The 12750-nt window shown below is 35.7% G+C and overlaps 1 protein-coding gene across 1 annotated transcript in view; it reads left to right on the top strand.

Moving 5' to 3' along the window:
• Positions 1-12750, top strand: part of STK4 (serine/threonine kinase 4) — an 82861-nt gene that overhangs the window by 39647 nt on the left and 30464 nt on the right. The window contains exon 10 of the mRNA XM_081034262.1: positions 2771-2928. Within this exon, the coding sequence (XP_080890388.1) occupies positions 2771-2928 (158 nt within the window). The remainder of the gene's footprint in view (positions 1-2770; positions 2929-12750) is intronic.

Below are 12750 nucleotides of genomic sequence, written 5' to 3'. Positions count from 1 at the left end.
ATTCTTCTGTACCTTCCCGGTTCATATTTTGATGTTTAGATATTGCCAGATCCCCTCCGTAGGGCCTTGTCCTGCTTTGCACTTCCGTTCAGCAGGTGTATGAGCCTTATCAACAAATAGAGCATTGGCGAGCTTTTGAATTTTTGGCAATCTGAAATGTAAGAAATCACATCTCTAAGTAGTTTTGATTTGAGTTTCTCTTATTATTGGTGAACCTAAGCATTTTTGCATTTTTTTTTTTTTTTTTTTGGTATTTAAGGACTGATTGGATATTTTGTGCATATACTATCTTTTCAGGTCTTTAGCCCATTTTTCTTTTTTTCTTTTTTCTTTTTTCTTTTTTGGCAGAACTCTTTATGTATTTAAGAGCTTATCTGCCTGATATATAAAGAACTCCTCATTTTTTAAAATTCTTTAAAAAATATATCATATTTTGCAAACGTTTTCTTCCAGTTCCTCATTTGTCTTGGCTGATAGTGTATGTGTGCTTGAGTTTTAAAATTTTGTGATGTTTTCTTCACACAAAAGGTTTTCATCTATCCATTTTTTATTGCATCTGGGTTTTTGCTGTTGTGAGAAAGCCTTCTCCACACTCAGGTCTTAAATGTATTCACAGATGCTTTCTTCAGGTGCTTATGGTTTCCACTTTTACAATTAGCACTCTTATCCATTTGGAGTTTTCCTGGTTTAAGGTATGACGTGTGGATGCAATTTAATCTTTGTCCAAATAGATATCCAGTTTTTTGGGGAATAGCCATTTGGGCTTTGTATTTTGTTTACAGTTTTTTTGTTCTGTTCAGCCAATCGGGGTATCTAGTAAGGAAAGTTTGTATAAAAGTACACTGTATACTTTATATGTCAGCAATTGGTAGCACTTTCACTGTTGCTTGGCTCAAGGAGGCTCTCTAAACACTCCTTTTTTATGTGTAGGATGATTGTGGGCTTGCTCCAGTTGGAGGTCCCAGCAAGGAGCCTGATCAAAAGGACTTAGTTAGCTTCCTGACTTGTTGGCAAATCCAAAACACTCCCATTTTTACAAGTTTTATTTTGTTGTAGTTCTTTCAGAATTATAGTATGAAATGCCTTAAATTTAACTTAAAAATTAAACACAATAAGCATGAAAAGCACTTAATGTTTTGTACCTAGAACAAAAACATTCAGCACATAATCATTGACCTGTCGGAGAGCAAACATTGTATTTAATCCCTAATAAGTGAAGAGGTAGCAAACAGTGACGTAAGCTATTGGCAGCATCCGGAAGTGGGCGGGCCTTTGAACTTCTCAATGGAGATAGTGAGTAAGATGACAAATATCTGAGAGGCAGTCAGGGTGCTGGCCTGAAACTGGACTAAGCAAGTGTCAGGAGATAAGATTGCGTGGAACAAGGGTGCCTGGAGAGAAAGAAACACTTTGCTGTTCTTGAGCTTCTAGACCCCTTCTCATCCACTTCTTAAGGCTCTGAACCTCCGGGTCTTTTTCTTCTGGTTACTAGGGCAATATAAACCCCCATGTTCACGGAAAGCACTAAATAAACACTGTACTTCCCAGTGCTAGACTACTGATCACAAGTACAAAGCTACTTCAACACGTGAAATAGGTACAGTCATGCCAGGTCAAATACTTCTTTTTGCCATTCTTATTAGTTGTAACTGTAACCTCTGTTGTATGCTGTCTTGTATGGTAACTGCTGTTAGGTAACTGCTGATTCTGCCCTGCTGTGTAACTGCTGCTTCTTTTCTTAGAGACCCTTTGAAGCTCAGCCTAAGCCCTTCTCTACCAGTTTTCCCTAATTAGCCAGCTTGCAGGATTTCTCCATCTTCTGGGCACATGTAACTTATAATCAGTTCTATTTAATACTTATCCTGTCCTAGCATCTACTAAAAAATGTTTAGAAGAAGTAAATAAAATCACCTGAAATCCTACTCTCAGAGACAAATCCTGTTAACATTTTGGTATATTTTCTTTCAGTTCTTTTTTCCCCTCTCGTGTATGTGATTTTACAGAGTTGATATCATACTGTATATGTAATATTGTATCCTATTGTTCCCCTTAAGTTTCTATTAAACCATTTGTAAATAGTATTTGAAAAGTTATATACCATGTTTCCCCAAAAATAAGACCTAACCGGACAATAAGCCCTAGCATGATTTTTCAGGATGACAGCCCCTGAACATAAGCCCTAAGGCGGTTTTTGGAGTAAACCTTAATATAAGATCCGATCTTATTTTCGGGAAACACAGTAGTATTTCATGGAGTGGATTGTGATTTACTTGTATTTTCTTTTTCATGCATATTTTTCTCATTAATCCAGGTAGATTATCAAAGGAAGTCACACTGTATCATCCCCCTTTCCTACTGCAATGCCTGTAGAGAATATTGTATATAAAGATGATTAATGAATATTTTTGCTTGTTCCTGTTTTCAGTCTAATGTAATAGGAACTGTTTGCTATAGGGAACCCAAAAATATAACTGCAGCTTACTCAGAGTCATTGCATCACCCAGATCTTTCCATCTAGAAAAAGGGACCCTGAGGAAATGTTTGTGTGTGTTTTAGGGAGGCAATGAATCCTCTGAAATCTGTGAGAAGTATTTTGTGTAAGCATTTGTGTATTTTCCTGTAGTTTTCATTAGATTCTTGGAGGAGTCCTTGTCTAGCAAAAAGAGCCATTGATCCAGAGGCCATAACCCATCTGGCGATAGATCTATTTATGAAACATATCTGAAATCTAGGATATTATAGTTCACCTTTTATTTTTCTTCATTTACAGGGAGGGATGAGACCATGCAGCCTGCAAAACCATCTTTCCTTGAGTACTTTGAACAGAAAGAAAAGGAAAATCAGATCAACAGCTTTGGCAAGAGTGTCCCTGGCCAACTGAAGAACTCGTCAGATTGGAAAGTGCCACAGGATGGAGACTATGAGTTTGTAAGTAGTGTTGGAAGTAAATGGCTGTGTCTGCTGGGGAAAGTTATTTGAAATATCACACACCCAATTCTGTCATTTCACGGAAAATGCCTGAGCATTTTCTTGTGTGGTTCTAGCCTGCTCTCACCACCCCTGGCAGCAGCTCCGGGGCTGAGGGCCTCATGACTTTTCGATGACAATATTTTGACTGACATTTGAGCAGGTCTGGGCCTCCCAACTAGTGGCATCTTTTTTGCTTGAAAAATCCTTTATTCACTTGCCTTTTTTCTTTCTTTCGAGTTTGAAATTGTTCATGGTAAAAGAAACATTCAGTCATTAAACAAAGATGCCTTGTCTTTAATAGCTTATTAGGGATTGTGATTTTATGTTTAAGAATTAGACTGGAGGACAAATAATGCTGTTTTGTAGTGTCTTTGTCATTTTGCTAACTATTATCCTAATTTTAGGCTCTCTGAGAGGATTATTTTGAATTTTGCCTGGGGATGACTATTAAGCTGTTCCAAAGTTTCTTATGAAAAACTGGGTGTGTTTTTCCTTTCTGTGCTATGGAACATTTCTCCCTCAGCCACAGACACTTGTTAATGTTCACAGCAACTTAATGAGTAGAGGCAATAAAAAATTTGGGGGGGAAAGTAAGCTAAGGAGTCAGCATTCCTTTTCGGAATATTTTTAGAAAAGAATTTTCTTTTTAGGAATATTTTATTTTTACCTTCTTAAATTTTCTCCCGATTCTGTTGTTTGTAAGAGCCTAATTTGGGCGTTGCATTTGCATTCTGGGAGGCCTTTCTAATCCTGGCTTTTCACTATCCTCCTGACTGACCTTGAGGAAATGATGTCATTCTTCCATAACCTAAGTTTTACTTTTGTAGAGTGGCAAGAACATCACAGTTTATACAGCTAATAACAGATCTTTTGAGGACCAGAGTCACTCATCTCAGGTTGTTTAACCAGTCACTAAAACCATGTTATAGAACCCAAATTCATCTGTCTCATCATCTATTTGTTCATTTCATTTATGTATTCATTTATTGTCATCATCTGTTTGTTTACTCATTTAATTATTAGTTTTTTGAGCACCAATATGTGCTTGACACTTTTCTAGGAATATTGTAGTGAATCGAATAGCCTAAAATCCATCCCTCGCAGAGGTTTCATTCTAGAAAATGGAAAATAAGTGTGTGCTAGTGGTAAGTGTTGTAGAAAATACGAAGCAGGAACAGGAGATTGACAGGTGGGGTTCAGGAGGGAGGGAGAGAGAGAGATTGAGAGAAAATGTGTAGCCCTTTAAAATAATGCGTTAAGGACGGTTTCTTTGGTAAGAAGGTGAGGGCGTGAACTACGTGAATATCCAGAGGAGGAACTTTTAGGCAGCTGGAATAGTATATGTAAAGGTCCTGAACTTGTTTAGTGTATAATATTTGCAGAATAGTGAAGAGAATGGTGTGTCTGGAATGGCATCGGGGTTATATAGCAGGAAACGAGATCAGAGACGTCATGAGCAGCCAGAGAAGGTAGAGTTTTTTGTGTAATAACAAGGATTTTAGCTTTTACTCTGAGTGAAATGGAAAGCTGTTGGCAAGATGTGACTTGATACTACTATATATTTTAAAAGGATTATTCTAGTTGCCATAGTAGAACACTTTAGGGAGACTAGATTTTTCTGAACACAGGTGTGGTGCTGTTGTCCACTATACAAAGGAGGCCGAATATGGGGCACATCTGCTGCCATTCCTCTCTTCTAGGTCTTTGCCATTCATGTTTCCCACAGAGGCAGGATTCAGTTTCAGAATCCTTAGCACAGTGTTGCCGGCTGCCACTGTCAATCAGAGTAGACTCATGAGATCTGAATTATTATGCTTGCTCTTCCATGTTGCCTGTGTAATTGTCCTCAGCATATTTGTAAGGCCTGATTTTTCTCAGTTTAGTGAGTCTTTAGGCAAAACTGAAATAACTTCTGGGTATCAAATCACATCGTCATTGTGACAGAATGCTTAAGAGTCCTAAAATCGGTATTCCTAGGTCCAGTATCTTTATTTATTTTAAAGGTTATAGAAGTTCCTGATCCTGAAACTCGTCCTTTTAATCTAATCATTACTTTTTGGGTCAGTAGTTGCAATTACTAAATTATTGGCAGATAACTTGTTTCAATGGGAAAGCTACTTATGCAAAGGGGCTTTAGTATTAGGTCTTTGGAGATTTTTATTTTGGAAGTCGCTGGCTGCTGGAGGGAGTGGGCCCATGAGCGCGGTGAACAGGTTAGCACATTGCCCAACCTGTATTTCTCCTGGCCCATCTACACCAGAGATTATAAACTGGCAGAATCCCATTAACAGAAATTTTTGTGTGACCTATGCAGTGTTGAAAAATTTTGTAATTAGTTGCTTCTGTTTAAAAATTGAGAGCTTTTAAATAAAATATTGGATCTCAGCTTTTTTTTTTTTTTTGAAAACTTGGAAATTCTAGCCATCATAGACCTGCATTACTAGATGCTGGTTGTCTGGAGCTGAATAGCAGCTGCCCTCTGGGGTATGACCTCAGTATGGGCCTGCTCCATTCATTGGTATTAACTGTCTGACCTGTCAGGCATTTAGGGGCATTTGATGTTGGGACTCTTGCTCTAAATCATTTGGATTTGTCTGTGTTCACGTTGGGCCTGAGCCAACGCATCCTGACACAGACGTTTTTACTCTATTTTTACCTTCAGAATTTCCAGAGAATTCATTTTTAAATTCTCTTTTAAACTAAGCAGCGAAAGAGAATTTAGGTAGGGTGTACATGAGCTGCTATTCCAAAAAGTAGCAACCATCAAATGAAGACTATTTTTAATGGCTTGATATTGTTGCTATATAGCTCTTACCTTCATCCTAAATCAAGCCTTTGAAATGATAGGCTAAAATTGTGTTTCTCAAAGTGTGGTCTCCAACCAGCTGTGTCAGCATCACCTGGAATCTTGGAAATGCAGTTTGTCAGACGCCGCCCCAGACACACTGAATCAGAATCTCTGGGGACAGGTGCCCAATAATCTGTGTGTCAGCCTATCTTATGTGATTGTAACCAACTAATTTCATGTAAGTTTCTTCTTTCTTTCCTATTAGGTATTACAGAAATTCAGAGATAAGGATGTATTCATATTTTATTAATATTGCCTGATTTTTTAATTTCCTTTTACTCCTCTTCTGAGTCTCCTGTACTCTTATTGGAAGTTTGAAAGAAGCATATCAAAAAAAGAAAACGTACATTTTTTTAAGTGATTCTGGCAAAGAAACAGCCAATCTGTTGAGTGAAGAAAGTATTTGGAATAATCTTACTAAGTTTAAAGAAGGGTGTGTGTCAGACTAGCTGACATATTTCCCACAACAGTCTCTTACAGAGAGACTTTCTAATTTCCCGACAGGCAGTATTTAATTATGGAAAAGATATTCTCTTTCTTCCAGTGAAGGCAGTTGCTATTTTGAAATGAACTTTTTGCCCCAAAAGGCAAATAGGAATTTAACCAGGAATGGCAGGATGTGATACTAACAAAAAACTTTATATTTTCATCTGAAACTCAACACTTGCTTCATTTCTAAAACTGAATTGCCTTATTTGCCAAGTTGAAAATGCAACAAAGATTTCCTTTAATGTTTAATATATATACTGTTTAAAGTGTAAATAAGAGGCGGGTGAGTATGCAGTATTTTCTAAAATTGGTATTTCATTTTCTAGACACAGATTGCATTTTTGGACATGAATGCTATGTTTGTGAGAATTCAGACCCTACCATTTTGCCATTTGCAAAGCCACAGAAAGCTGTAAACTTGAATCCAATTTCACTCATGGATCTTCCAAAAACACGCTGTAAGATTTTAGTTCAAGATGGCTAGAGTGCCACAAGTGATGAACAAGACAGAGAAAGCTCATGCACTCTTGGAGGTTACAGGGTGCTGAGGGTAACAGACATTAAGGCAGGTAATATATCAGTTTGGGGAGTAGTAGGCCTTAAAAAAAAAAAAAAAAAAAAAGCACAGTAGTGTGAGAGACAGGACATTCAGCTAAGACCTGAAGGAAGAGGAAGGTGGAGGGACCTTTGAGCTATGAGAAGGTGGAGGAACCAGCAAATACAAAGGCTCTGAAGCAGGCCATGGCGGGTGGACGTATGGAAGGAACAAGTCCACTATGGCTGGAGCAGAGTGACGCGTAAGGTAGCAGTCCAGATATAAGCACATCAGTAATGACGACACATGTGAGTGTGTTAAAGTCTCCCGTTAAAAGACAGACTCTTTGGACAAAAATATGAGTAGCAGTCAAAATCCAGCTACACACTGTTTACAAAATAAATAAAATATCACTGAAGAGTTTACAACACAGGAATGGAAAAAGATACACTAGGCAAATACTCACTAAAAGAAAGTAGGTGAAACAATATTAACATCAGATAAAATAGAATCCAAGGAAAAAAATTATGTTGGGAGGTATAGTATCATATTTTGCTATGTATAATGTGCACCCACATTTTTGGCCCAAACTTTCAGGGAAGAATGTTTCATTTTAATTTTTTAATTCAAAGTTTTATTTGTTTACATTTAGATACTTCTTTTGTATTATAAAGGAATTTTAGCATTTATTTTTAAATATATTATGATACAAGACATTTTATGTAACAAATAATTACAAAACACAAGAACAGATACAAGGTACAAGAAATTTTATGTACCAGTAACAAACTTAGATATTTACGCATCATAGAAGGCCAAGAACTCTTCGTTGTTGCAAGTTCATTGTTAAGTTCAACAAAACCGATGATTGTATTCCAGGGTATTATTTTGCATACTGGTATCGTTATTGATTTCTAGAGTTACCCTTTTAACTCATAAGCATAAATAAAAGAATTAAAAACATTTATGTTGATGTGGAATTAGTACTACCCATGTATAATGTGCACCCTTATTTTTTCCTCACAAGTTTGGGCAAAACAGTTTGCAGTATACATGGCAAAATACCGGGTATATTGCTAAAAGGTATACTTTATCCAGAAAACATAAGTCACGAACCAATATAAAGCATATATATTTATCCAAAGCTGATAGAAGTACAAGGAGCAATAAGGAAATTACTATCATAGTTGACTACTTAAACATTCTTCTCTCAAGAAGTGACCTTTCAATTAGACAAAAGCAAAACTAACACATTTAACACAGGTTGATAAAACAGAAAATGGGAACGCTCACTTTTGAAATATCCATGAAACTTGTAAAACACATATGGAATATCACAAAATCTGACTGTTTCCAAGTTTTTGAGAAGAAATCTCAACGAGAAATCATACAGGCCACATTCACTGACTTATACAATAAAATTAGAAATTAACAATAATAAAGTAACCAAAGCCATTTTTCTCATTCTCGGAAATGTAAAAGTGTATCTCTAAATTCTTGCTTTAAAGATAAAATCAAAATAGGAAATTTTAAACTACTTAGAAATGAATTAATAAGAATCCTACAAAATTCAGATCCCTGTAATTCAAACCTGTGGGATACAGCAAAAATGGTACTCAGAGAAAGATTTATAGCCTTAAATGTATTTTCTTTTTAGAATACAAGAAATATAAATAAAAGGATAAAGACAAAAGCAGAACTTAATGAAATAGAAGACAAAAAAGTTGACCGGTAAAACCAAAAGTTGGTTCTTTGAAAGGACCTACGTTTAGCCGATTTGATCAAGTTAGAAAAGGAAGAAGATACTTATAAACTCTACTACAGGAAAGAGGAAAAGAATGTTGCTAGAGATTAAAATGTTAGAATGATAAGATAATTTTTTATAATTGATATCATCGCATTTAAAACCTAGATAAATAGATGCTTGAAAATTATGCCATAGTTACTTCTATATGGAAGTGTAAGTGCATTAAAGTATGCAAGATGCTTTTGAACAGGAAGGACAATGAAGTTGGACTTACTTCCAGATGATAAAACTTACAGAACCACAGTAATGAAAGCATTGTGATATTGGCACAAAAATAGAACATAAATCAATGGAATGGTATCAACATACCTGTGTGTATATAGGAATTGATTATACAGTAGTGATAAAATACAAAATAATGGAAATGGTGTGACACCATTTGTGTAAATTTTTAAAAAGCCACAAACCATACTACATATTTCTATATATATGCACACATGTAACTACATACCGTGTTTCCCCGAAAATAAGACCTAGCTGGACAATCAGCTCTAATGCACCTTTTGGAGCAAAAATTAATATAAGACCCGGCATTATATTTATTATACTATATTATATTATGTTATGTTATGTTATATTTATTATATTATATTATAAGACCTGGTCTTATAGTAAAATGAGACCAGGCCTTATATTAATTTTTGCTCCAAAAGATGCGTTAGAGCTGATTGTCTGGTTAGGTCTTATTTTCGGGGAAACATGGTAAATTGAAAAAAAGAGAATATAAAATTACTTGATAAAGGTCATTACCTTTGAGAAGAGGAACTACTTTTAGCTGTTTCTGCAGACAGAACGTACTACTGTATTCACATATTACTTTCTTAAATTTTTAAAAAAGTGAGATACACGTTTTTAAAATTTTTACTGAGATTTTCCTGGTTTTAGTCTAAATAGAGTTAGCCAGAGAATCTGCAAGTCTAGAAGAACCACAGTACTTTTCAGTCTTATAAATATGCAAGTATTACTGATTATAAGCTCTTGATGTCCTTAGGTTTTGGAGTAGGTTTCCTCTTTATTCAAATGAATTTGTTTCCAGATTTCTTATGACTCATTCTACAAAAAGAGTCGATAGTAGCTGGCCCTCACATATTAATCCAATCTATTCATTGAAGTCCTCTATATAACAGGCATGACTGCAAGATCATTGTCAGCTGGGAATTCATTATACTCACCTTTGTGTTCCTAACACCTAGCAATTACCTGGCTTAAAGTTTGTACACGACTTTCAATTAAACTCAGACATAGTCTCTGAATTAATTCAACAAATGCAGTCACTATCCTTGGAGACGTCATAATGTAGCAGAAAAGATAATCAAATAATTTCGATATTGTGCCAATAATAAGAACTTACATTTATTGAGAATTTACTATGTGCCAAGCATTGGTCTAAATCCTTTATATATATATATATATATATAAAAAAGTTGACCGGTAAAACCAAAAGTTGGTTCTTTGAAAGGACCTACGTTTAGCCGATTTGATCAAGTTAGAAAAGGAAGAAGATACTTATAAACTCTACTACAGGAAAGAGGCTTACAGGGGGTAATTGACTAGGATTATACAGTTAGTAAGTGTCACAGCAGGGACCTGAACCAAAGCACTTTGCTCCAGAGCCCATCTTCTTAACCACCTCCACTGGAGGATGTCTCTTTAGGCTCTTCTGGTAAATTCTGTGCATAAAGTGCATATAAAAAGTTCTGTAGGAGCCCAGAAGAGGAAGCAAGAACTTTAGCAAAAACCCCAGGGAAGGCATCAAGAAGTCTCAGTTGAAGGGTATTTCAAGGATGAATAGGAATTCTCGAGCTAGAGAAGGAAGTAAAGGTCATTCTGGGGTGAGAGAGGAAGTGTGTCTGTGGAGGCGCTCAGGAATGCAGAATGCTGGAAGCACTGGGAAACAGAATTTGGAGCATACAATTTGGGGGTGGGGGGTGAGGAAGAGGGAGATGGACTGAAGGAGAGCCCTTCAGGTGAAGGAAATGAGTGTCCCGTGTGCACTTACCTTTTCTGGAAACGTGCAGTACTTTTTAGATTTTTCCTTGGTGAATCAGAGAAATTAAAAATAGAATGCTAATGCAGCACAGAGAGCTAACAAGCTACTATCCCTCCGAAGTTGGGTCCATCAGGATATAACACCTTTGAACTGTTAAGTCAAAACTAATGTGATAAAAGTAATGGAACCTGAATAAGAATGATTGATTGGATTCCCTGGGTAGTTATAAAGTTATAAGCCATTCAGATAGCTTTTTGTGGTAGAGAAGCGTCAATTTTAGCCCCGAGTTTTCCCCAGGAGGGTGATAGCCTCTGATTTTATGAAACTTTATCTTAACCATTCTTTCCTAGATCAGAACTCCAAATATGTTAAGTAGAGATTTCTTTGGGTTTTTATAAAGAAGTTTTACTGAATTATTAGGACATAGTCAATTACTCATTTTTGTTTTTAGGTTGCACTTTTTGTTTTCTGCTATCCACTTTAGAAACTTGACATTTGGTGGGAGGTGATGATTATTACCACCTTGTTTATAATTTAAAATCATGATTGCTATGGCAACAGAGATGCTTTATTTACTCATGTTTAAATTAATAGTCTCAAGGATGCATCTTGATGTTTTGTAGGAACCCAGGTATCTACAGCTTGAAACTTTATCTGCCATCTTACAGAAACAAAAGAAACACTCCCAGAATCTGCTGTCTTTTAATTTATTGTTCATTTGTTTCAAACTGAGTTTTAAAAACCTTAGTGCATCTCCTTAAATATCCCAGCCTCCACTGGTAAGCTAGAACCTAAAGAAGTTCTTATTACTCAGCTATAACTGTCATCAGCTCATGACTATTCTCCTCTAATCCTCCATTTCCGCTATTCCCTCCACTTGATTATTATGAAACAAATCCCAGTCACATTTCATTTCTAAATATTTCCATATATGCCTATAAAAGACGAAAGGTCCCTTTGAAACACATAAACACAATATCTTTATCATGCCTTTAAAAATTAAGGATAATGGTTCTTTAACGCCATAAAATACCTTGTCAATGTTCAATTGATTCCAATCATCTTTTTTTTCTTTTTTCTTTTTTTCCAGTTTTTTGAATTAGCACCATGCTCTAACGAACTGAGCTACTGGGCCAAGCTGGTTTGTTTGAATTAGGGTCCAAGTAAAATTCATACATTATAGTTGGTTGATACATCTCATAAATCGCTTTTTATTTATAGCACTCCCCTTTCCTGCCCTGCACACACACACCCACTGTTTGATATTATGGAAGAAATCAGTTGTTGTCCCATAGAGTTTCCCACATTCTGGATATTGCTAATTGCATCTAAGTGGTCTGTTTAATATGTTCTTTGAATTTCTTATAAATTGGCAGTTTGATCCAGAATAGGGGTTCTCAGGACCCCTTCACACTTTTAAACATTATTGAGAATCCCTACAACTTTTTTTTATGTGAGTTATATCTATTTATATCTACTAAATTAGAAATTAAAACTGAGAAATTTTTAAAAATGTATTTATTTAAAAATAATAATAAACCCATTATACATTAATATAAAGAACGTATTTTTAAGAAAAATAACCATATTTCCCCAAACAAAAAGAAACGAGAGAAGAATGGCATTATTTACATTTTGTTTCAAATCTGTATGGCTCAACACATGAGACAGCTAGGTTATTATACCTGCTTTTGCATTCAGTCTATTGTAATATATTTTGGTTGAGGTACATGAAGAAAGTCTAGCCTAAGATACATAGTTGGAAAAGGAAGAAGTATTTTAATAGCCTTTTCATATAATTGTGGCTATTCATTCTTCTTTGAGGTTACACTGAAGTGCAACAACTCCTGGTTTTCTAAAGGTTAGTTGCAGTGTGGCATCTGAAACTGTATCAATGAACTTTTCTTATTCTGAATATTAAAATCCATTGATCTTTCTTACACTTGTTAAAATTTAAGTGTAGTTGGTATACAATTTTGTATTGTTATATAAATTTGAGATATGCAATATAGCGATTCAGCATTTTTATACTTCACAATGCGATTGCCCCACTAATTCTGGTAATCATGTGTCACTGCAATGTTGTCACAATACTATTGACAATATTCCCC

This window comes from Rhinolophus hipposideros (assembly GCF_964194185.1).
Source record: "Rhinolophus hipposideros genome assembly, chromosome: 22".
Taxonomy (NCBI): Eukaryota; Metazoa; Chordata; class Mammalia; order Chiroptera; family Rhinolophidae; genus Rhinolophus; species Rhinolophus hipposideros.
The sequence above is the reverse complement of the archived record's forward strand: the minus strand, read 5'-3'. Positions and strand labels throughout refer to the sequence as shown.